Source organism: Lepidochelys kempii, chromosome 28, assembly GCF_965140265.1.
Source record: "Lepidochelys kempii isolate rLepKem1 chromosome 28, rLepKem1.hap2, whole genome shotgun sequence".
NCBI classification, from domain to species: Eukaryota; Metazoa; Chordata; order Testudines; family Cheloniidae; genus Lepidochelys; species Lepidochelys kempii.
The window spans coordinates 5,564,323-5,589,310 of NC_133283.1; the positions used below are offsets into that span (position 1 = coordinate 5,564,323).

General features: G+C 49.8%; 3 protein-coding genes across 4 annotated transcripts in view; 1 reads left to right on the plus strand and 2 right to left on the minus strand.

The window, feature by feature from the left end:
* The window catches only part of LOC140904241 (uncharacterized), a 307,623-nt gene extending 298,086 nt beyond the window's left edge, over positions 1-9,537 (minus strand). The window contains exon 1 of the mRNA XM_073326716.1: positions 9,260-9,537. The gene's annotated coding sequence lies outside the window, so the exon portion shown is untranslated. The remainder of the gene's footprint in view (positions 1-9,259) is intronic.
* Positions 9,318-24,988, plus strand: part of LOC140904255 (zinc finger protein 707-like) — a 32,387-nt gene continuing 16,716 nt past the window's right edge. Inside the window, exons 1-6 of one of the 2 annotated variants that reach the window (XR_012156466.1) lie at positions 9,318-9,771; positions 13,330-13,418; positions 14,112-14,238; positions 15,243-15,499; positions 22,615-23,314; positions 23,641-23,777. Coding sequence is in view for 1 of the 2 variants with exons in the window: in XM_073326749.1 (XP_073182850.1) it covers positions 13,377-13,418; positions 14,112-14,238; positions 15,337-15,499; positions 15,604-15,619 (348 nt within the window). In the remaining variant the exon portion in view is untranslated. Of the gene's footprint in view, positions 9,772-13,329; positions 13,419-14,111; positions 14,239-15,242; positions 15,500-15,603; positions 15,650-22,614; positions 23,315-23,640; positions 23,778-24,988 lie in introns of those variants that run through there. The other variant, XM_073326749.1, reaches the window with a different exon arrangement.
* Positions 16,655-24,988, minus strand: part of LOC140904238 (uncharacterized) — a 45,237-nt gene continuing 36,903 nt past the window's right edge. Inside the window, exons 5-6 of the mRNA XM_073326707.1 lie at positions 20,361-20,474; positions 16,655-19,990 (exon numbers count right to left, since the gene is read on the minus strand). Of these exons, the coding sequence (XP_073182808.1) occupies positions 18,876-19,990; positions 20,361-20,474 (1,229 nt within the window). The 3' untranslated portion in view covers positions 16,655-18,875. The remainder of the gene's footprint in view (positions 19,991-20,360; positions 20,475-24,988) is intronic.

A 24,988-nucleotide genomic window follows, 5' to 3' on the forward strand; every position in this document is an offset into this window, starting at 1 on the left:
ACTTGAGGAAGAGCACTCTATCACCGTGCTGAAGGTATCCAGCTCTGTCAACAGGACTATTGTCAGCTGTGTGATGTCTTCCATCCACTACCTGATCCCCAATGACCCATTCCCGACCCAGACCCTGAATGATGCGGGTACCCAACCCAACATGAATCAGAGTTTCAACTACAGAATGGCTTCCCCTATTGCCTGGCTAGGTGGAAGGATAGACTAAGTGGGCCTTGGGAAACCTGGCTAAAGCAGAGGCAGGAGTCCCAGCTGGAAATGGGGGTGTGGGATCTGCAGCTTGGGCTACATAACCAGGGTAGCATGCGACCCTCCAGTAAGCTCCTGCCTGGGATCTATGTACGCAGCCGCACAAGGCAGGAGAGAGCAGGTATTAACTTCTTACATGCTCATGGCTTCTTCGGTGCCAGCTAATGGGTGTGGACAGGAATGGGAGAGTGAGCTGGAAATGTTGGAGGGAGGGGTAGGGGAGAAAGATAGAGGTGCACCAGTCTCCTCTTGTATATGGAGAGTTATGTAACCACAGTGCACCGGGTGCTCCTATGCCTGCTCCTAGCCTTACTCCAGCCTTGAACCTGCCTTGTTCCCAGTTTTGCTCCTCTCCTACTTCCCAACTCCCGCTCTGACCCTCCTGATTCCTGACTTCGGCTCTGACCACTGACTCCACTTCCTGGCTCCCAAATCCTGCTCCAACCACTAGGACTGACCCCCCCACCCAGCTTGGTCATGACATGATGTCATAAAGCTGTCAAGATTTTGGGCCGCAGGGCATGCCTGAAATGTCTCTCACTAGTCCCGTTAGCAAACAGACACTGCAAGCATTTCAAAACACCAACATTATCCCCAGTGCACCTTAACAAATGTAGGGACAACGGGAGAAACAGTTAAGAATCACATGGCCACTTTTCAGAGTAGCAGCCGTGTTAGTCTGTATCCACAAAAAGAAAAGGAGGACTTGTGGCACCTTAGAGACTAACAAATTTATTTGAGCATAAGCTTTCGTGAGCTACAGCTCACTTCATCGGATGCATACTGTGGAAAATACAGTGGGGAGATTTATATACATAGAGAACAGGAAACAATGGGTGTTACCATACACACTGTAAGGAGACTGATCGGGTAAGGTGAGCTATTACCAGCAGGAGAGCAGGAGGGAAAAAACCTTTTGTAGTGATAATCAAGGTGGGTCATTTTCAGCAGTTGACAACAATGTGTGAGGAACTGGGGGGGGAGGGGGATAAACATGGGGAAATAGTTTTACTTTGTATAATGACCCATCCACTCCCAGTCTCTATTCAAGCCTAAGTTAATTGGATCCAGTTTGCAAATTAATTCCAATTCAGCAGTCTCTCGTTGGAGACTGTTTTTGAAGTTTTTTTGTTGAAGAATTGCCACTTTTAAAGGTCTGTAATCGAGTGACCAGAGAGATTGATGTGTTCTCCGACTGGTTTTTGAATGTTATAATTCTTGACATCTGATTTGTGTCCATTTATTCTTTTACGTAGAGACTGTCGGGTTTGGCCAATGTACATGGCAGAGGGGCATTGCTGGCACATGATGGCATATATCACACTGGTGGATGTGCAGGTGAACGAGCCTCTGATAGTGTGGCTGATGTGATTAGGCCCTGTGATGGTGTCCCCTGAATAGATATGTGGGCACAGTTGGCAATGGGCTTTGTTGCAAGGATAGGTTCCTGGGTTAGTGGTTCTGTTGTGTGGTGTGTGGTTGTTGGTGAGTATTTGCTTCAGGTTGCGGGGCTGTCTGTAGGCAAGGACTGGCCTGTCTCCCAAGATCTGTGAGAGTGTTGGGTCGTCCTTCAGGATAGGTTGTAGATCCTTAATAATGCGTTGGAGGGGTTTTAGTTGGGGGCTGAAGGTGACGGCTGGTGGCGTTCTGTTATTTTCTTTGTTAGGCCTGTCCTGTAGTAAGTAACTTCTGGGAACTCTTCTGGCTCTATCAATCTGTTTCTTCACTTCCGCAGGTGGGTATTGTAGTTGTAAGAATGCTTGATAGAGATCTTGTAGGTGTTTGTCTCTGTCTGAGGGGTTGGAGCAAATGCGGTTGTATCGCAGAGCTTGGCTGTAGACGATGGATCGTGTGGTGTGGTCAGGGTGAAAGCTGGAGGCATGTAGGTAGGAATAGTGGTCAGTAGGTTTCCGGTATAGGGTGGTGTTTATGTGACCATCGCTTATTAGCACTGTAGTGTCCAGGAAGTGGATCTCTTGTGTGGCCACTGTGTCCCTCACGGGAAAGACTGCTGGATTGGGTCAATTCCCCTGCGACCCACTACTGACACAATTCAGTGCGGACATGATGCAGATTGGCACCTCAAGGTGCACAGACCCCTCTTTCCTTTGATCATACCCACGCGGTGGGGATGACGACCTCAAATCCAGGTCTCCTCATATCACAGTCACGGTTCTGTGACACTCCTCAAATTAATGCCCAGATTTCATTATCTCACAACTCTACCAAGCTGCTCCAACTAACCCCTCTACCTTTCTGTGCAGCCACACCTCACACTGTTGAGTGGAGCTGGAGTGCAGGCAGAGAACGCCCAGTGGCTGTTGCCAGCTCCAGGGGGCAGAGTTAAGGTTACATAAGTGTGTACCAGAGCTCCGTATTTCCTAGTTTTGAGAGGTCTGAGTTTTGCTGAACTCGACCTTCTAGAAAGGCCCAAGGTACCACTGGGGAACCTTACCTCTGCATTAATGAAGGTGTCAGTGAACAGATGAATGTTCTGTAACTAAGCAGGAACGGATGGATTCCCACTCCCATCTGCCATTCACACAGGCAGCAAAGCCCTGGACAAGGCAATTGTCACAGGCAAAGGAACAGGAATGGAGCCGGGAGGTTCCCTGGCAAGCGGGGCCAGAGCAGCAGGAGATGACCGGCAGGTGGTAGTTGGAATAGAACAGAATTGGGTCATGGTAGGGGGGACAGCAGCTGGGACTTGGGTTACTTGGGGCTGGGCAGCATCCAGGGGGGACACCTGCTCCTCCCTTCCCCTCCTGTGCCCCTTCCATGCCCTGTTCCTGGTACAGAATAGCCCCACCCCACCCCACCCCAGAGGCAGACGTGGCTCTCACAAGCTTCACACACTAGCTCTCTTCCCACTGGGGAAATGACTCAGGGCAAAAACAAAATTTCCCACCTACTCCTGGACAAACTGCTGCAGATAAAATGGGTGGGCAAACGCCCCAAATGCGAGGGGATCTTAAATTGGCATTGGAGAACTGGAAAGAAAATGGGGCAATAATCAGAGGAGGGGAATCGAGAAATGGTCAATCATTTGGCCTGGCTGGGGAGCAGCAGCAGTTCGGCCCGTGTTCCCAGATCCCAGTGGAGCGAGCAGCAGTGCGTCTTTGAAAAGCACTCGCGCCCATTGCGAATAGCCCCTCCCCAGCCTGTCTCTGACCCCCATGGGTCTGTGAATGCTCCCACTGCTGCCATTGCGGGCTCACATGGGAAGGGTTCAAAGGGGAAAGGAAAGAGAAACGGGCAAAGGCAGGAAGAGAAATAAATAGGCTGTCATAAACATACAGCTAAGGGTAGCATAAAATCCCTTTTTATCCTGTAAAGGGTTAAGAAGCTCAGATAACTTGGTTGGCACCTGACCCAAAGGACCAATAAGGGGAGAAGATACCTTCAAATCCATGGGGGAAGGTTTTTTGTCTGTGTCTCTCGGAGCCAGCCAGGAAACAGGGCAGGGAAAAATACATCTCCCTAAGCTATATCTGAACTAAGCATCTAGCCTTGCAGAAATAGTAAGTAATAGGAAAGAAATGCGTTCGGTTATCTTTTGTTTTAGCTTGTGAATTTTCCCTGTGCTAAGAGGGAGGTTTATCCCTGTTTTTGTAACTTTAAGTTTTGCCTCGGGGGAAATCCTCTGTGTTTTTGAGTCTTTCGTTATTCTGTAAAGTATGTACCATCCTGATTTTACGAGGTGATTCTTTTACCTTTTCTTTAATTAACGTGCTGTTTCTTTTAAGAACCTGACTGAGTTCTCTATTATCCTAAGACCCAGGGGTTTCGGTCTGTGCTCACTTTGTAACCAATGGGTTAGGATATTACTCTCAAGCCTCCCCAGGAAAGGGGGTGTAAGGGCTTGGGGAGATATTTTGGGAGGAATAGGAACTCCAAGTGATCCTGTCCCTGATTCTTTGTTAAATCACTTGGTGGTGGCAGCATATCCTCCAAGGGCAAAGAGTTTGTGCCTTGGGGAAGTTTCTACCTAAGCTGGTAGAAATAAGTTTAGGGGGTCTTTCATGCAGGTCCCCACATCTGTACCCTAGAGTTCAGAGTGGGGAGGGAACCCTGACATAGGCAAAGGGGTTATACCCTCCCAGACTCTCCACTGCATCGCCCCACGGCAGATCACAGCCATGCTTGGATATGGACCAGCCATGAAGGGGAGACAGAGCTCCGGGCTCCAGGCCAAATATTTTTCAAGCCCCCGAGGAAACTGCATTTCCCATCTGCCCCAGGCTATGGGAGTGCTGTGCGAGGGGACACTGCGTTCCTCTCACAGCAGCAGGGGGAGGGAGCAGCCAACTCCCGAGGGCCCTTCCCCACCTCTTGGCTCTGTCTGGAGACTGGGTGTGGGGTCGGGACAGGGAATGGGCCATAGAAGTGCGAGTTCCTGGTCTGTCCCTGTCTCTCTCTTGGGGGAGGAGAAGCAGCTCTGCGGCAGGGACTCTGCCTCCTCTGTGCCCCATGGCAGGGGGCTCTGGTAGCACCAAGTGGGGCAGAGGGGCTGCAGCCATCACTGCAAGGAAAGGCAAGTGACAGGGATGAGGGTGGGAGTTGTGCTGGGGTTCGACGTGTGGAACTCGCCTCCCCAACCTGGAATTTCACCTGCACAGCCCAGTGACTCGGGATTTACCCCGTGAAGTGAATTTCACTCTGGGTGACTGCAAGTCAGCCACGGAAAGCTCCTTGTGCCTTAGGGTCCCCGCCGGCCAAAGGAGGTTAGTCATATTCCCTCCCTGGACTCCTGGGGCTGGCCAGGGTCCATGAGTGTGTTCTGGGAATCGTCAGATGAGAGTTCGTTAAGAACTATGACATTGGCTCGTTTACTATTAAATCCCCAGAGACCCACCAATCCCTGCCTTCCCTTTGCTGGGCTTTCACGACCTAAGGGACTCAGCTGCAGACCTTGCAGAGAGCACCTGCCCCTCCCCACTTCCCAGGACTTTTTAAACAGGACAGGGGGAAATGCAAATACTAGGGGCCAAATTGTGGAAGCTGCTGATCAACCTCAAGTTAAAAGAAAGTCCAGGCTCCGTCTCTCCCAGGACCTGGCCCTACGTGCAAAATAACAGACCCACGCCTGAAATCTGAAAGGGACACTTTAGATCAGACAGAATTTTATTTATCGACTCATTTCAGGGAATTAACAATAAAAGGAACAACCCCACCCCGAGGGGAAAGATCGCCTGTGTCTTTACAAATCACTTTAATCGAGTGTGGGATCCCACATGTTAAAATGCTTTGATCCTAACACTGCAGCTATGGCCTGGTGTCACTAGAGGGCACAGGTAAGGTTGTTGGGGTGTCTTATGTGGGTATTTTGATTCCCTAGCATGTTGGGATTGCTTTTAAGTAAACTTGGCAGAATTTTATTTTTTAAAAAATCATTTTGACAGAGATTGGAGTTTATTGAAGCCTTTCCAGTTGTATGGATTTAAATGTTCCCAGTTGTGGGGAATTTGGGCAGGGGGTGGAGCTGGACAATTTCCATATATTTCATAGAATATCAGGATTGGAAGGGACCTCAGGAGGTCATCTAGTCCAACCCTCTGCTCAAAGCAGGACCAGTCCCCAATTTTTGCCCCACATCCCTAAAGGGCCCCCTCAAGGATTGAACTCACAACCCTGGGTTTAGCAGGCCAATGCGCAAACCACTGAGCTCTCCCTCCCCCCAAAAGATTCAAGTTACAGTTTTATAACTGCTCAGATACAAACCGTCAACAAATGTACAAAAGTAAATATCATTAAATCAATCTAAGACCTTCTCAAACAGCATTTTCCCCTTACTTTGCCTCTTGGTAACTTTAGATTATTATAATCAAAATGGGCTTTTTTTTTGTGTGCGTTCAGCGAAATCAACATTAGCCGCTACTGACTGATTACAAATCCTTTTGAAGTATCGCCTTAATTCTTGAATGTGATGCTTGGTGAAAGGAGTGGGATTTAACAGGTTAGAACGGGGGTGGGGGGATGGAGGTTGGGAGCCAGGACTCCTGGGTTCTAGGTCAGGGCAGTTGGATAGTAACTGAGCAGGGTCTACTTTCCCAGCCCTAGAGTGGGTCGCACATCAGGCAGTGATGTGGTTAAGGCATTTCTAAGGTCCTGTGTTCTCTCCCAGCTCCGACGCAGCCTGTGGGAATTTCAGCAAGTCCCTTACTCACTTTGTGCCTCGGTTTCCCCATCAGTAACCTGTAACTTTTCTCACAGCAGGCAGGAGGGCAGGGATCTCTGCCATGGTGCATATTCTGGCCTGCTAGAAGGAATATTAGCATCTGCATTGACAAGGAAAATAAAAGGGACGGCTACACTCCTGCTTCAGGTCACAAACTGATCTTGGGCTGGCATGCCAGGGGAAAATTCCCACATAATACTGTATGATAAGGGTCCGTGCGCAGTGGGTGGGGGAAGGGTTACAGTCTCCTTGGCTGTTTCTGGCACTGGCTTCTCTCAGAGAGAGGGTATCAGCCTGGATGGACCCCCGAGTCTGATCAGAGAAGGTGAGTGAGGGCCATTTATCGCCCTGCAACCTCCAGTATGAAGAATGGCTCGGGCAACAGGTTCCCTCCAAAACAGAGAAAAGGCTGCCATTAAAAACAACCTGGGGAACGCTCCACACCTGAGAGGTTTCAGAGGAGCAGCCGTGTTCGTCTGTATCCGCAAAAAGAACAGGAGGACTTGTGGCACCTTAGAGACTGATTTATTTGAGCATGAGCTTTCGTGAGCTACAGCTCACTTCCTCGGAGAGGCCTTTTTCAAATCAATCTTTGATCACTGCATGGGACACAGTAAAATCTGAAATTTCAAGTCTGGGTTTAGTGATTAATAAAAAAGGAGACAAATATAAGGAATTTGAGATCCTTTGTCACCAATTTCACGAAAGTGGCAACATCAGAGGAATTTTGGACCAATACTTGATACAAGGGAAAGGGGTAAAATGTGAGCAGATTTCACATACATTTTTTGGTAAGTCGAGAGAAAAGAGGCAAAACTTGCAATGATTTTATATCACTCCACAGTCAAGAATCGGATCAAAGGGCAACATTTGAGCTTTGATGTGAACATCCAATAATTAGTTGGGACATCTGGGGGATAACGGATCAGACCTGGATCACTAGAGAGAAAATGGGGGGAGATTTTCAAGCATAGAATCAAAGAACCATAGAAAATCAGGGTGGGAAGGGACCTCAGGAGGTCATCTAGTCCAACCCCCTGCTCAAAGCAGGACCAATCTCCAACTAAATCATCCCAGCCAGGGCTTTGTCAAGCCTGACCTTAAAAACCTCTAAGGAAGGAGATTCCACCACCTCCCTAGGCAACGCATTCCAGTGTTTCACCACCCTCTTAGTGAAAAAGTTTTTCCTAATATCCAACCTAGACCTCCCCCACTGCAACTTGAGACCATGACTCCTCGTCCTGTCCTCTGCTACCACTGAGACCGGTCTAGCTCCATCCTCTCTGGAACCCCCTCTCAGGTAGCTGGAAGCATGACGATCAGTATTTCAGAAAGGAGGAGAGAAGGGGGCAAAAGCCCCAGCTTTGCTAAGATAAGAGAAGCTCTGCGGGGACTTTGCATTGACAGTCAGTGATAGGAGGGGAAAGTGGGGAAGCCGGAGGGGGGGGTTACACAGCCAGGTTCAATACACAACAGGAAGCGACGACCCCTCCCACACACACTTTTGCCGGACAGTCAGGAGGCAGCGGGGGGGGGAGGCAGTCATTTGGCTTTCCCAGGGGAAGGGAGACAGGTGGTTCCGGGCAGGGGGTCTAGCAGATGGGGACCCCCCCCACACACACACACATCTGACCTGATTTTCAATGGACATTTGGAGAATCAGCTTGAAAAAGGGGCAAAATCCGGGGAGGGGACTAAATTACACGTCAATATTGAGAGAAAAGGGGGAAGCTCCCCCCCCCCCCCCCCGCAAAGGTCTCCCTCACTGACCTGCAGCCTCTGGCTCAGGTCCCAGCTGGAGAAAGTCCCCCGGCCGGGCAGGGAGGGGTTAATGAGGGCCCCCCCCCCCGCACAGAGCAGCCCGGGTCTCCGCAGCGCCTGGGATTTTCCCACGCCCCGGAGCTGCCTCGGGTCCGGTCTCTGGGCTTTGTTCTCCCAGCCTGGTTCCTTCCTGCCGGCTCCCCCCGCTCCCAGCCCCTTCCTGTGTCCTGCAAACACCCACCCGGGCTGCAGCGTGGCTGGGGCTGGGGCTCCCCCCTCTGTCCCCCGCGGTGCCTGCCAGCCCCAGAGCCCCTGCACCGACTGTCCCTCCTTTCTCCGGCTAGGGGAGAGCGGGTGCCCCCGGGGACAGGCCCGCAGGGGGGCCAGATGTCCCGATTTTATAGGTACAGTCCCCATATTTGGGGCTTTTCCTATATAGGCTCCTATTACCCCCCCAGGCCCTGTCCCGATTTTTCACCCTTGCTGTCCGGTCACCCTACAAGTCTCTGCCAGAGGGGGAGGGAAGAGGGGAAAGGGCTGGAAAGACAGAGGGCGGCGAAGGGGACATAAGTGGGGAGAGAGTTTTCCCAGCTCCTTTCCCTGCCTCCCCCGGCTGATTCCTCCTGAGCGCCGGGAAAATCCCCCAGTGTCTAGCAAGTCACAGATCACAGAAGATCAGGGTTGGAAGGGAGCTCAGGAGGTCATCTCGCCCAACCCCCTGCTCAAAGCAGGACCGATCCCCAACTAAATCATCCCAGCCAGGGCTTTGTCAAGCCGGGCCTTAAAAACCTCTAAGGAAGGAGATTCCACCACCTCCCTGGGGAACCCATTCCAGTGCTTCACCACCCTCCTAGTGAAATAGTATTTGCTAATATCCAAGGGAACCCACCCAGGTGTCTCCTTCATGCCAGTGACCAGCCTGGCGGAGAACGGCAGAAACTCATTGCTGCTGTCCCTTCCCGCCCTGCCCCTTTGTTTCTCCTAGGATTGGGTTGTGGCGGCAGTTAGTCTGTCTGCTTCCAAGGGCCGGAACCGTGTCACTGAACTACCCGGGAAACTCACACGCTCCTGGGCGCTGTTCGGATAACAACCGAAGACACCATTAGTAGTCTATTGCCATTGTGCTCTCGGATCGTATGACCCTCCTGGAGCCAGCGGGGCCGTGCTGCTGAGCGAGAGATGGCCTTTGTCCTGCAGCTCCGCGGCTTCCCAGGGGAGGAGAAATCTGTGCACAGACTCTGGGCAAACTCGAAGTGTGATTTGCTTTCTTTACACAAACATGCCAGCCCTGGAACAGAGGCAAACACAGCACACGGACCCCCCACCCCCTTCCAGAAATAGCTCACAGCAGTGCCGGGGTCCCAGGAAGCTACTCCGGGCCAGGAATTGCCCCTGAACACAGAGAATGAAGCCGAGCGAACTCTGAGGCCTGCCACAGCTTCCTTCCCAGGACAGCTGCATCCCCGACCTCACTGCACTGAGCCTGCCTGCCACAGTGACGGAGCCTGAGCCCACAGGCCGACGCACAGAACGGGCCCGCCTTGCCAAGAGTAATGCAAATAACCTTTTAAAAGGTAATCAATTAAAAAGGAGCAAGTGGATATTTACAATGGGTCACCAGGAAGGGAGATTTCAGAGGAGCAGCCGTGTTAGTCTGTATCCGCAAAAAGAACAGGAGGAGGGATAGCTCAGTGGTTTGAGCATTGGCCTGCTAAACCCAAGGTTGTGAGTTCAATCCTTGAGGGGGCCATTTAGGGATCTGGGGCAAAAATTGGGGATTGGTCCTGCTTTGAGCAGGGGGTTGGACTAGATGACCTCCTGAGGTCCCTTTCAACCCTGCTATTCTATGATTCACCTTTTGAGCGTAAGCTTTCGTGAGCCACAGCCCACTTCATCGGATGCACGCAGTGGAAGGGAGAGTCATTCAGGGAATCCCAGCAGCAGCGAAGACAAATTTGCGAACTGCTAGGAAACTTTAGGCAGTCGTATCAATTGATCAGGGATTCTTTGTTTCTGAGGAGGGGTTTTTTTTTAAAGTATTTCACTGAACCAAATCTCCGACAGCCCCTCGGTCGGTGACAGCAGGCAGAGAGGAGCTGCAGTGACGAGGGCCTTTAAGTCCCCAGCCCTGGGAAGCCCGCGCTGTCCCCCAGACTGGGGTCTCAGTCCACGGGGGTAACTGTTCCCCCCTTCTGCCCCGGCCTGGGCCGGGGTTTTACCCTCTGCAAGCGCCTCGCCCCTGGGCTCAGCTCCAGCGCCTCCCTGATTTTGCCCCTCTCCAGGCTCAGTGCAGCCTAAGGAGCAAATTAAGCAGTTTTCACCCTGCAGCCGGGAGAACAGAGCCCAGAGCCTGGACACGGGGCAGCTCCTGGCCCAGACCAGAGGCTGCTGCTGCTGGCTCCCTGTGATCCGGGAGCCCGGGCTGGAGCAGCTGATGCTCCCCGGGCTTTGTGCTGGGGGCGGGGGGGCATCATTAGCCCTTCCGTGCCCGGCCGGGGGGTTTCTCCACCCGGGAGCAGCCCCCGGCTCTGCCCGCACCAGCCCCCGTGCCGGAGCCCCCTGGTGAGTGAGAGACCGTGGGGGGGGGCTGCTGGGGGGCAGGAAAGTGACTCTCTGCCCCAGGGAGCCGGGGAGAAGCCCCGGAGCTGCCTCAGCCCCACTAGATCTGCCGCCAGGATCTGCCCCCCGGCACGGCTGGGATTCGGGGGGCCAGCGGGGGGTTCCCCTTTGGTGTAGGGGGAGGTGGGGGTGTCAGGAGGGGGGAAGCCGGAGTTGCAAGGGGGGGGAGGTCAGTGGGACAGGTGGGGATTGAACTGTCTCTGTGCAGCCAGGAAATTCCAGGGGTGGGGTGGGGGTGCGGGGGTTTGTGTGTGGTGGGGTGCCTGTGAGAGAGCTCACTGCATCCTTTCCCTGTTTGTGCCACTTCCCTTTCATACAGTGATACAAATTCTCTCTAGCTCTTCCCCTTTGCTCTCTCCTGATCCCCTATGGCTACAAAATCCATACAGATTTCTCCCCTTTCCTCTCAAATGATCACATCTCTAGTTTCCTCTGATTTTGCCCCTGTTCCCGCCATAAGTCTCAAATGTCAATTTTTAAAGCTCCTCAGATTTGGGGGTGGGGGGGTTCCCCACCGTTTTATCTGCAGCCATTTTTTTTTCTTATTGAGGTGGGAAGTGATTACCCTGAGTCATCCCCCAAAATATGACTGCCTCTGTGGTGGGGATGGGATGGCCATTTTCTGCCAGCAACAACTCTCATAAAATCCCACAGATTTTCCACTCTCCTCTGTAATTAATTTGCAAAAATGAATGCAAAATTCCTCAGGTTCCCAGGCCTTTCCTCTTTCCTTTCTGGACATTGATCTCAAATCTCAGGTGTTCCCTCTTTGTGTTTTCACCAAATGTCCATTAAAAATCCTCTCAAGTTTGGGGCGGGAAGGGACGTTATATGATTAAAATACGTCATGTAAGGTGTCAATGGGAAAGTTATGAATTGCTGAATATAATTATGAGATTTGTTTGCACATATCATTTTTGTATTTGAAGTTATAAATATTAACCATGTACCCGTGTTTCAAATGTTTGCTTCTGGGGTAACACCCTCAAGGTATTTAGCCAGCATGTTGATGGGCCATCAAAGAACACTTAACTCACAATGGACCACAGGCTTCTTCCATGTAGTGGAAGCTTCTTTCTTGTGAACTTTCTAGCTAGGGTATGGGCAATGGCCTTTATGACTCAGCGAAGCATGCATGCAGCTAAACCATGTGACCCTAAACTTGATCCTGTTAGATTTATATTTCAGCAAACTTTCCTGCTCTGATCTCTGGACTATGGACTTCTACTAATGGGAGCATTCTAACCAAGGGGCTGAGCCAGCAATTTATGCCATTATTACTTCAAACCTGATCCAAAAACTTTGCAATTATTGTATGAATTTGATTCCTTTAACCAATTTTAACACTCACCTTTCTTTCTTTCTCTTATAAATAGACATTTAGATATTAGATACTAAATCACTGGCAACAGCGTGATTATTGGGTAAGATTTGAGTTCTGTGTTAACCTAAATACATGGCTGGTCCTTTGGGTTCAGAAGAACCCTTTACTTGATTAAATTGGTCTTAAATATCCACTCATTAAGTCTAGTATCTGGGTGTTGAATCCAGGACTGGAATGCCTAAGGAGGCTGCAATTCTGACTTCTTGTTACCCAGTGTGGTGACACAGAAGTTTACTTTTGTTGCTGGTTTGGTACATCTTGTAGAAGAATAACCACCAGTTCTGGGGTGTGTCTGCCCTATTTCTCAGCAATTTGTCCTGAATTTGGTATTCTCAGTTGTGACCCACTGAGGCACGGTGAAAGAGGGGTTCCCTATGTTTATAAATCCCAGCAACGTCTCCTTTTTTGGAGGAAACCTGTTGCCCTGAGTTATTTCCCATCCTGGAGGTTGCAGGGGGTTAAACTGCCCAATGCTCCTCTTTCCCCTCTCCTCTGAGAATCATTTGTTTCCGCTCTTAGTTCTGTTAAAATGTTCGCCAATGAAAGAGAACAGCCACATATTTAATACACTTAGAAGCCAGAGGCCTCCCTCTCTGGGGGAGCAGTGACTCCCAGCTGCTAACAGGAGAGTTGGCTGGACTCTTTTCTTTCCTCCAGCTGGCATGGGAGGAGAAGGTCTCTCTGAGTTCAGTGTGGGTCCAGAAGTACCCCAAACCCCATGACAAATGCTGTCCATGAGGGGTTGCTTCCCACAGTGCTAAGATGCAGCCACCTCTGGGGTGGATCCATGGTGGCCATTATTTGCTAGTGACAGGGCATGGAAATTGCTTACCTATTTTGGACCCTCCAGGCCTTCCCTTTCCTGTTAAAGAAGCATCCCTCCTTTGGTTCTGCTTTTTTCTAGCTTTCTATTCAGAGTCTTTTTTACTGAGGAGGCTTAAAAATGTCTCTGTGGGCTTAGCCTGGCAGGAGGGGCCTGGTCTACACTGTAATACAGAGAACAAGCATTTTCCCAGCATGGCAGAATCTAGGCTGTCTGTCTGCAGGGAAAGGGCCTGGGGGAGTCGTGATGTGAAATGAACTAAAGCCCGTTCCTAAACCTCCACAACGGCCCTTCTCACCCGGCCAGGCTGCAGAATGACGCCCACGTTTCGCTCCAGCTGATCCCGTCCTCCCATGGGACAGGGGAGAGAAATGGCTGCAGAGGAGCCAGCTCAGGTAGGGATTATAGGGGGGGTTGCTGGTGGGTTCCTGCAGGAGGGAGAGGGGCAGTAAATACACAGGAGGTGGGAAGCTTTGCCCCGTCTGGTTTGGAGGTTGGAGCGGGACAGGAAATTCACAGGGTGGAGAAAGGGAGGAGGACAAGGTCTGGCAAACCTGCCAGGACTTGTTTAATATGTGGCTTAGATTCCAGGAACAGACCCATGGGGTCTGGAGGTGGAAATCCCCTGATTTGTGGAAAAGGAAACAACCCACATAGATGGGGCTAGGAAAACTGGCCAGATTCCAGTGTTGGAGCCTGACCCGAATAACCAGCTTCTGCTATGAGAGATGGGGGTACCCAGCAGTGAGGCTCAGGGAGATTTCCCCCCCCCCCCCGTATCCAGCTCCTCAAAATGAGGAGGGTGTTGGGGTTCCTACCAGGGAGCTCGCTCTGAACCAACTAGGGACTCCATTTCCTGTATCAGTCCCTGGCTAGTAGGTGTGTGATGGATCTGCTGGGAGAAACAAGGGGCTTCTCTCTTTGTCCCCTTTCTCTGGTGTTTCCAGGATGCTCTGAGCGGGGTGGGGGTGGGACTCTGTTGACTGTGAGCCTCCCAGAGCTCCCATTTGATCGGCTCCTTTTCCCCACGAATAATGGGGCTGTGAGTGGCGCAGCAGGTCCTGAGTGTTGGACTCTTGCTCTTTCAGGGGCCGGTGACCTTCGAGGAGGTGGCTGTGTATTTCACCGAGGAAGAGGGGGCTCTGCTGGACCCCGCTCAGAGAGCCCTCTGCAGAGACGTCATGCAGGAGACCTATGAGAATGTGACCTCGCTGGGTAAGGGTTCCCGTCCCCTCGGTTCTTAGAATGGGAAATGAAGAGTTAAGGTTCACGTCACCCCCACAGTGTAACCTTAACTCTGCCCAGTTTCAGCAACACCCCAACATGCCAGTGGGATGCACACTAGCCCTCTGCCCTCCCCTGCTACACAACACCCTGGGAACAGGGCACAGGAGCAGTTTAGCACAATGTCAAATATCTTTTCTTTGCTAAGGTAAAACTGGGGTTAGAATAATAGAATCATACAATCATAGAAGATCAGGGTTGGAAGGGACCTCAGGAGGTCATCTAGTCCAACCCCCTGCTCAAAGCAGGACCGATCCCCAACTAAATCATCCCAGCCAGGGCTTTGTCAAGCCTGACCTTAAAAACTTCTAAGGAAGGAGATTCCGCCACCTCCCTAGGTAACGCAGTCCAGTGTTTCACCACCCTCCTAGTGAAAAAGTTTTTCCTAATATCCAACCTAGCCCCCCCCCCCACTGCAACTTGAGACCATTGCTCCTTGTCCTGTCATCGGGTACCACTGAGCACAGTCTAGATCCATCCTCTTTGGAGCCCCCTCTCAGGGAGTTGAAAGCAGCTATCAAATCCCCCCTCACTCTTCTCTTCTGCAGACTAAACAATCCCAGTGCAGAGGTAAATTTCATACATACAGGGGAAAGTACCTAGAAAGGAGAAGGAACAAGGGATTCACAAGCATGTATGCCAACAAGGCTCTCACAGCTGGGTGTATGTGCAGGTGTCATTGTGTGTAATCACCTGCTTGGGGTACTGCTGCGGCCCCAGAAGACACATGGATAGTGTTGTGTGGGTGGGGGGAAGGGGTGTAGGGAGGTCCTGGAGTGTGGTTCTCCATGGGCTGCAGGGGGAGGCAAGCACGGATGCGTTCAGTCTGAGGTTGCAGCATGTCTGCTCCCTGAGCAGCGTTATCATCTCCTCCTGCCCATGCTACCTGTCCTCACTCTCCCTCTGAATTTTGTCTTTGATTGGCACCCTCCAAGCTGTCTGCTCACAATCCAAAGCACCAGAGGCTTGCAGCACCTCCTGGGAAGTGTCTTCTTTAGTCCTCTTCTTTCTCCTTCTTATCTGGCCAAGCTGCACCACCGGTGTGCGTGAAGAGACCCTCAAGGCTACATCTGCTTAAGAAACGAACAATGGACAGATGTCCTATTGTCAGCGCACTTACGCGCCTTGAGCCAAACCATCTACAAGCACAGCTGTCTCACTTTCCCTTGGGAGTCACAGAGCCCCAGCCACGGTAAGTAAGGCCTGAGGTGTGGGAAAGGGGGAGACAGCCCTGGGGTATCCGTACAAGTGCATAGGGCTATTGTACTGAATACCGGCACCGTTCTCCACATGCAGGAGTGATCGCAGCTGATATCTCACTCCTAAGGATAATCAAGGATGCAAGGAAGCTGCTCCTGCATGTGTGTGGCTGCAGACAAGGTCTGGGCGATTTGCCAGCAGGTTGGAGGTGGGGTTGCACTAGGGTCTGAGCTGGGGCAGTAGCAGGCAAAAGCATGCAACCAGAAGCAAAATCCAACCCCACCGTGCGTTGGGCAGTGTCCTTTGCCTCATACTACAGATGTCAAACTAACAGCCTGTAGTTACCCGGGTCACTTTTTTCCCCTTTCTTAAAAATAGGAACTATGTTAGCAATTCTCCAGTCATACGGTACAACCCCTGAGTTTACAGATTCATTAAAAATTCTTGCTAATGGGCTTGCAATTTCATGTGCCAATTCTTTTAATATTCTTGGATGAAGATTATCTGGGCCCCCCAATTTAGTCCCATTAAACTATTCGAGTTTCACTTCTACCTCAGATATGGTAATATCTACCTCCATATCCTCATTCCCATTTTTCATGCTACCATTATCCCTAAGATCCTCATTAGCCTTATTAAAGAATGAGGCAAAGTATTTGTTTAGATATTAGGCCATGCCTAGATTATCCTTAACCTCCACTCCATCCTCAGTGTTTAGTGGTCCCACTTCTTCTTTCTTTGTTTTCTTCTTATTGACATGGCTACAGAACCTTTTACTATTGGTTTTAATTCTCTTTGCAAGGTCTGACTCTACTTGACTTTTAGCCTGTCTCACTTTATCCCTACGTGTTCTGACCTCAATAAGGCAGCTTTCCTTGCTGATCTCTCCCATCTTCCACTCCCTGAATGCTTTCTGCTTTTTCTTAATCACCTCTCTGAGATGCTTGCTCATCCAGCTTGGTCTACAATTATGTAACCAAATAGCATCCAGGAAAGAAAAACCCACAACACAGAGGGGCATAAGATACTTCTGGAGTAATTCTGAGCCAAAAAAAATAATAATAATAATAATAATCTGCAAAATTCTGCGTATTTTATTTGTCAAAATAACACAATATAATCATGCCAATTTGAATTATTTGTGTAATTTATTTCAAAATACATATCAGCAAGTATATCTGTAACAATACAGACAAAAATAGTTCTGGTAATTTTTTCTGACAAATAGGTTCCTTACTAGGCATATTAATACAGAACTTTGAGTATTTAATTTAAGCAACAACACAGAAACTTATTTCCCACCCCCTGAGAAGCAGTGCAAAGGCTTGGGGGAAGTCAGGGGTAATGGAGGAACTGAAAGGGAAGGAGCCTGGAGTGAACTTGGAGGGTTGTTGGGTGTGTGTGGGAGAAGTATGGAACAGGTATTTGGGGGGGGAGAGGCAGGGAATGTTAGGGAGACCCTTCCCCATGCTGACCCTGACTGACCTCAAGCTGCTCCCATTCAGTCAGGCACATTTGCCCCTGTCCCTGCACCCTGCCCCATCCCCATGTGTCCCTGCAGCCCCTCTCCCCTGTCCCATGTGGCCTTGCACCCCTACTCCCATTTAGCCTCTGGCTCAATGCTGTCTCCCCACTAACTCCTGAGCCCGTGCCCCTGTCTTGTCCTCCCACGAGCCATTCTGAACCCAGTCTGTGACCCCCCGCAGCAGCCGTGTGTGCCCCACTCTTCTGTCCTAACCTGGTTTAATGGGCAGGGTGCTGTGGTTAACATCTACTCCTGTGGGAATTCTGCACTATTGCTCGCACACAGAATTTTTTCCCTGAAGAAAATACGCTGTGGTGCCAGAATAGCGGGGTGCATTCATGCTTCTGGCTGTTCTGATGCCACACTAGCCTCTGATGGGAAAAAGGTGGAATTGCAACACTTGTCAGGCAGAATGTATTTTCTGCAGGAAAAAAAATTCCATGACAGACATGAATTCTGCACATGCGCAGTGGTGCAGAATTCCCCCAGGAGTAATAAGACACTTTTGGTTTCAGATGAAATGAAATTCCAGAGCAGGTTATATCTGATGATTCACAATAAGAACAGAATTCAGAGTAGCAGCCGTGTTAGTCTGTATCCACTGAATGCATCCAATGAAGTGAGCTGTAGCTCACGAAAGCTTATCCTCAAATAAATTTGTTAGTCTCTAAAGTGCCACAAGTCCTCCTGTTCTTTTTAATAAGAACAGAATCTCACACTGATTTCTCCTCTGATGCATTTAAACCTTCTTCACCCAACACCACCTTATTATTATCAAGTCATGTAATTTACAAGAACTTTAGCATCATAATGGGGAAAAACAGCCAGCCTTCCCATCTGTACACAAAACTCCCAGATCAGCAGGAGAAAGGTCAGAAGCAGCTATGCCAATAGACAGAAAGAGGGATTAAAAGCACAGAACAGTCCATTCATATTTCCACTCCAACACTGTGACTCGTGAACCTCCAGCCGCAGTGAGACTGATGGAGAATCAAAGTGTGACACCTAGCACAGACAGCAGCGAACACATGACATTCTGGGAGGCAGAGAGGTTGCATTTGGGGAGAATAAACACTATTATGGCTGACACAGAAACTAAAGCTGGGTTGAGGGGGGATTATGATAGTTACAGAGAAGGAGTGAATCCCTTTGACTCATCGTATCTTCTTCTGATGTTACAGAGGGTGAAACAACATTTTTTCCTCACTCCTGTTCCTGATCTTTGTTATAGTTCAATGTATTTTAAGTGGGGAAAATGGTAGAAAAGATTTCTGCTCTCCAGCACAACCTGAAGCAACATGAGAGCGATCTGGGAATGAGACAATTTGTCCCCAAACGGGGAAATAGACAATTGCTTTGAAATGGGGTAAGAGTAGAACTGTGATGCTCAGGGTTTGTTTAGACTAGGAAAAATTGATGGCGTGTAGGTCAGGTCAAGGGAAAAGCTAATGCCAACCACTGCACCTGGGTGACATCTACACTGCAACTTTAGTTGTGTTTGTACACCAAGATCATTAACTTGAGTAGCTAACTCCACGTACAATCCTAGTGGATGTAAGGCACAGGTAGTTTTTGCCACCGGGTAGCCTGTTCAGATCAAACCTCTCTCCCCCACCTGGAGCTGGTTAATATTCCTGGCAGGAGGGACACACACTCCTACGACTCACAGGGAAAGGAGTTGATAGAAAAGATCACAGGACTGACCCCAAAGAAGGGTGAGCTGCAAAAGGCAGAAGGAGACAACTGATCTGGGGGAGCTGAGAGGCCATGATGAACATGGTGCAAAGATCACTATGCGGGAACTAGCAAATGTGACTTTAAAAAGAAAAATATTTGGCCAGCCCTAGTCAAGGCATTTATTACAGTTCTCTCCCATGTGGATTTTCTGATGTCTAATAAGGTTTGACCTCTGACTGAAGCTTTTCCCACACTCAGGGCACGTGTAGGGTGTCTCTCCCACGTGGATTTTCTGATGTCTAAGAAGGTTTGACCTCTGACTGAAGCTTTTCCCACACTCAGGGCACATGTAGGGTGTCTCTCTGGTGTGGATTCTCTGATGTGTGATAAGGTATGAGCTCCGACTGAATCTTTTCCCGCACTCAGGGCACGTGTAGGGAGTCTCTCCGGTGTGGATTTTCTGATGTCTAAGAAGGGTTGAGTTCTGACTGAAGCTTTTCCCACACTCAGGGCACGTGTAAGGTGTCTCTCCAGTGTGGATTCTCTGATGCGTGAGAACAGCTGAGCTCCGACTGAAGCTTTTCCCGCACTCAGGGCACGTGTAGGGCGTCGCACCGGTGTGGATTCTCTGATGTGTGATAAGGCCTGAGCCATCACTGAAGCTTTTCCCGCACTCAAGGCACGTGTAGGGCCGCTCTCCCGTGTGGATTCGCTGATGTGTGATGAGGGCTGAGCTGTGCCTGAAGCTTTTCCCACACTCAGGGCAGGTGTAGGGTCGCTCTCCAGTGTGGATTCGCTGATGTGTTATAAAGGCAGACCGGTGACTGAAGCGTTTCCCGCACTCAGAGCATGTGTAAGGTGTCTCTCCTGTGTGGATTCGCTGATGTCTAATAAGGGTTGAGCGATGCCTAAAGCGTTTCCCACACTCAGGGCAGGTGTAGGGTCGCTCTCCAGTGTGGATTCTCTGATGTGTTATGAAGGCAGACCAGTGATTGAAGCTTTTCTCACACTCATGGCATGTGTAGCGTGTCTCTTCCAAGTTGATTCTCTCACGTGTATCAGGGTCTGACTGGCTACTGAACTTTTCCTCTGGTCTGTGCTGTCTCTTTGCTTTTTCTGGGTGTGCCCAATTCCTGCAAATATTCCCTTTGGATCTTCCTGATAACGTTCCATGTGGTTTTACTTGGTCAGCATCTTCCTCCTGAGGATTATCCTCCTCATTCTCACTCATCATACCATCTACTGATGGGAGACAGAGAGAATCCAGACATAGGTCACTCCCTGCACCAGAAAGAAAGGAAATCTCAGAGAGAGGAATGGAAGAAAGAGCCAATAAACCAAAATATCTGTGGGAGAGATCAAACCTATCAGGAGCTGATTTTCCCCAATCCCTTCCCCAGAAAAGAGAGGAAGGGATCAGTTCTGGGTCCACATCTCACTAGAACTCTCAGGGGAAAGCGAGATCATGGAGCAACCTGCTGCCAGTTGTCAGTCAGAATAGGAGGGAAGCCCTGAGTGACATCTGCCATAAAGATTCCACACCTGCTGGGAACAATCCTGAACTTGGAGAGCTCACAAGGTCTTTGTAGGGCATCCCAAATATTTCCTGCATTCCCAGACACTTTTTGAGTTGGTTTAATCAATTCCTCACCTGTGCAGGCAGCTCTCAGGAGCGCTTCTTTCTCAGAGCCCTGAAGGTCTGGGACCCACGGCTCTTCCCCTCGTTCCATCTGGAATATCACATCAGGTTTGGAAACTGGAAACCCTACTCAAGGCAAAGAAAAGAAGTGAGATCATTGAGATTTGTGGGATACTTGTCACGAAGATTAACCCTAAGCTCATTTTTAAGCAGTAACATCCTAAGGCCAGATCTCTTGCCTCAAAGTGGCAGGATAGTTATTATTGTTATTGTTATTAACCATATTTATTTACCTTTGTGACTAAGGGTCAAGTGAGACTATGTCTATACTACAGAGTTAAGCTGACTTACGTTACATTGATGATCATAAACCACTGTAATTACATCATTTGTGCATGTTCTTCCAGCACTCCTTGTGTCAGTGAAGTGAGCCCTCAGTTGGTGCCCTAGCATCGAGAGAGCGAGCAGTGCACTGTGGGTAACTATCCCACTGTGCAACTCACCGCCTTCTGTAGCTAGGAGTTCTGGGAATGGATTGCAGTGCATCGTGGGGGGGGGCTCACTCGCCCATGATGCCGTGTTCTCCATCCCATCATTCTGTGGGCTTCCAGTTCAGTACATTTTGCGCTATTTTTGAACAACCCATGTAATCTGTACACCCACCATATCTGCCTAAAAGCATGGATCCTGCACTGCGGTTTAGTTTTGTGATGTGTGTCATGAACACGCCACTGACCCTGCAGTATTTCATGAGCTGCAAATCTGAAAGTGAATCCGTGGTGCGTGCCCTGCAGCGTGCCATGGAAAGAAACAATTCAAGATTGATGTTGGAGCAGCTGCACATGGTGGACCATTGCTTTTGGGCTCAGGAAACCAGCACCGACCGATGGGATCGCATCGTTATGCATGTATGGGATGATGAGCAGTGGGTGCAGAACTTTCTGATCCACAAAGCCACCTTCCTGGAACTGTGTGCGGAGCTGGCCTCTGCCCTGCAGTGCGAGAACATCAGAATGAGCGCTGCCCTCAAGGTGGAGAAGTGAGTGGTGATTGCTTTGTGGAAGCTGGCAATTCCAGACTGCTATCAGTCAGTTGCAAATCAGTTCGGAGTTAGGAAGTCCACTGTGGGGGTTGTGATGATGCAAAAGTGTGCAGGGCTATTAATTGCCTCCTGCTATGAAGGACGGTGACTCTGAACAATGAACAGGAAATAGTGTATGTCTTTTTGGCAATGGGACCCCCTAACCGTGATGGGGCGATAGATGGCATGCATATCCCAATTTTGGGATAGCGTGAAGCTCATTGTGGAAGTGGAAGGTGTGTGAAGCTGCACCAGAGCAATGATTTGCCCCCCTTGCTTCCAGTATGCCTGCTTCAGCTCCTTGATCTTAGCATGGCACAGCTGCATGTTCCTTTCATGGCCTTTTTCCTTCATGCCATGAGCAATCTGCCCGTAGGTATCCAAATACCTAGGGCTGGATCGGAGCTGCAGCCGCAGAGCCTCCTCTACTCAGAGACCCAACAATTCCAGTGTATGACAGGTAGGAGCGCATTTGCTGAGGAAAGCCGCCATGGTCAGTTGGGAAGTTGCAATGAGAACTCTCCACACCGAACAAATAGGAAGAGGAATTTCAAAATTTCCTGGGGCTTTAAATGGGAGGGATGCATGCCTGTCTACCTGCAGGGCAGCCGAGTTCAAACTGCTGACCAGAGCGGTCATGATGGGCATTGTGGGATACCTCCTGGAGGCTACTTAGGGTGATATAAGAGAGCACAGTGTCTACACTGACTCTGCACCGCTCTAACTTCGTCTAAAAAAGTTCTATGTCTCTTGTCGAGGTGGCTTTATTATGTTGGCATAACAGGCGAGTTAAAACAGCAGGAGCGCTGCAGAGTGTATACCTCCACTGTTTTGTCGACAAAGCTGACATTTGTCAACAAAACTGTGTCGTGTAGACAAGGCGTAAGAATGGATCCCCACTGTGCTAGGCTAGGTACAAACCACAGACTAGTAAATGGTCCATGCCCTGAAGAATTTAAAATCTAAACAGACAAGAAAACACAGAATGGTGGGAAAGGTAGAACACACCAGCAAAGTGAAAAATGTGATGGCAAGGTGACAGATGTGATGAACCAAAGGCCACATATGGATAGGGGCAACTAGTGACATTATCATAATCAGGGTAAAGGAGAAAATATCATATATATCTGTACTATTACCATAAGGAAGGGCATAAAATACCTCACCCAGTTACCATTTTTTCAGGTTTGATGGGTTCCTGAGACAGTGTAAACTGAATCAGCACCTCCCTTCTCATGGGCTCACCTGCCCTTCGATCTTTGTTTCCAATGATGTCTGTAAGTTGTAAGTATGCACAATGCAAGATGGTGAGTATGAACAATGCAGGACTCTCTTCCCTATAATTATCTTACTCTAATCATTATGTATATTGATCCTTGCTTATGATTTCGGTTATAACTGTCTGTATTAAATCAAGTTTCCCTGTGTGTTTCACCAAATTTAATCTCCTCCATTAACTTTGAGTAGCCTGTAACAAGGAGGTGTGGCCACATTCAGAGAGTAACAGGGAAGGACCGCAATACATCCCGTGGTGGGCAGAACCAGAAGAGCCACATCTGCCATGCCAGAAGCAGAAGGGCGGACAGGAAGCAGAAGTACAAAAGGCGGGTCCTGCAGTTCAGTTGGGCAGGAGCTGCCAAGAGAGACAGATGCATCCCACTGGCTGCTGGAACCTGAAGAAGATCCCCACTGGGCTGAGGGCTGGCCAGATCTCCCCAGGCTGTTGGCCAACCGAGAAACTAAGCAGCTGCTTGGGCTGCTGCCTGGGGACTGGCCAAATCTCTCCGGGCTGCTGGCTGACTGAGATGATGAGGATCTGCTGGGGATGCTACCTGAGGACTTGCCAGAGCTGCCCGAGAAGACAGAGGACCCCCATGTAATAGAGGTACCAAACCCAGGGGATGTGGAAAGTAGCCTGGGGGAACTAGACAACCATCTGGTTAAGTGCGGGCCTAAATCTAGGTCAGCATGTTGTGGGGCAGATCCCCACACTGGACGACCATTCCACCACTGCTAGGGACCTGGGCTGGGACGTGGTGGAGTCGGCTGGGCCCATGTCCCCCCTGCCGTCCCACTCCTGGGGTGGCAGCCTCCCCATATTAGCCAAGGAGGCCTCTGTTAGTGCTCACCCTTCCCTGAGCCCCTAGACTGTGCTGGTGCTCGATTTTACCTGGGCTTGCAGAATGCTTAACCGCTCTGCCCTCATTGCAGGTCAGATTTTACTAATTGTTTGCTGCCGTGCCCAGACCGAGGGCCTGGGGCTCATAGACTTCTCTATTGCTCTGCCTGGCTGGAAGGATGGGACACTAAGTACAGCTAATTCCCTCCTTTTGACCTCACCTTTACAGGTATGTGACAGTGAGGAGGCTTGGTCTCCCTCAGAGAGTGATAAGGAGGGACGACCATGCAGCCCACACACATAATCTTATAGGTTTAGTACTTGTACCGGCTACACTACCACCCTGTGACATCACCAACAAAGTGCCCATTTGTGCCTGGGTAGGGGCCCTGCCCTGGGAGGGAGGAATGCAGCAAGGACTCAGGATTGGTGGCCAGGATCGCTGTGCATAGACATGGGGAGGTTATATGGTAGGGGAGGGGTGAATAAGTGGTGGAGGGAGCTTAAGAGTTACAATAATAATATTTGGGGGGGAAATGTAGAATGAAGCGAAACTGAACAGAAATAAAGTATCATCTTCATAAATGATCTGGAGGATGGCGTGGATTGCACTCTCAGCAAATTTGCGGATGATACTAAACTGGGAGGAGTGGTAGATACGCTGGAGGGGCGGGATAGGATACAGAGGGACCTAGACCAATTGGAAGATTGGGCCAAAAGGAATCTGATGAGGTTCAATAAGGATAAGTGCAGGGTCCTGCACTTAGGACGGAAGAACCCAATGCACAGCTACAGACTAGGGACCGAATGGCTAGGCAGCAGTTCTGCAGAAAAGGACCTAGGGGTGACAGTGGACGAGAAGCTGGATATGAGTCAGCAGTGTGCCCTTGTTGCCAAGAAGGCCAATGGCATTTTGGGATGTATAAGTAGGGGCATAGCGAGCAGATCGAGGGACGTGATCGTTCCCCTCTATTCGACATTGGTGAGGCCTCATCTGGAGTACTGTGTCCAGTTTTGGGCCCCACACTTCAAGAAGGATGTGGATAAATTGGAGAGAGTCCAGCAAAGGGCAACAAAAATGATTAGGGGACTGGAACACATGAGTTATGAGGAGAGGCTGAGGGAGCTGGGATTGTTTAGCCTGCAGAAGAGAAGAATGAGGGGGGATTTGATAGCTGCTTTCAACTACCTGAAAGGGGGTTCCAAAGAGGATGGCTCTAGACTGTTCTCAATGGTAGCAGAGGACAGAACGAGGAGTAATGGTCTCAAGTTGCAGTGGGGGAGGTTTAGATTGGATATTAGGAAAAACTTTTTCACTAAGAGGGTGGTGAAACACTGGAATGCGTTACCTAGGGAGGTGGTAGAATCTCCTTCCTTAGAGGTTTTTAAGGTCAGGCTTGACAAAGCCCTGGCTGGGATGATTTAACTGGGAATTGGTCC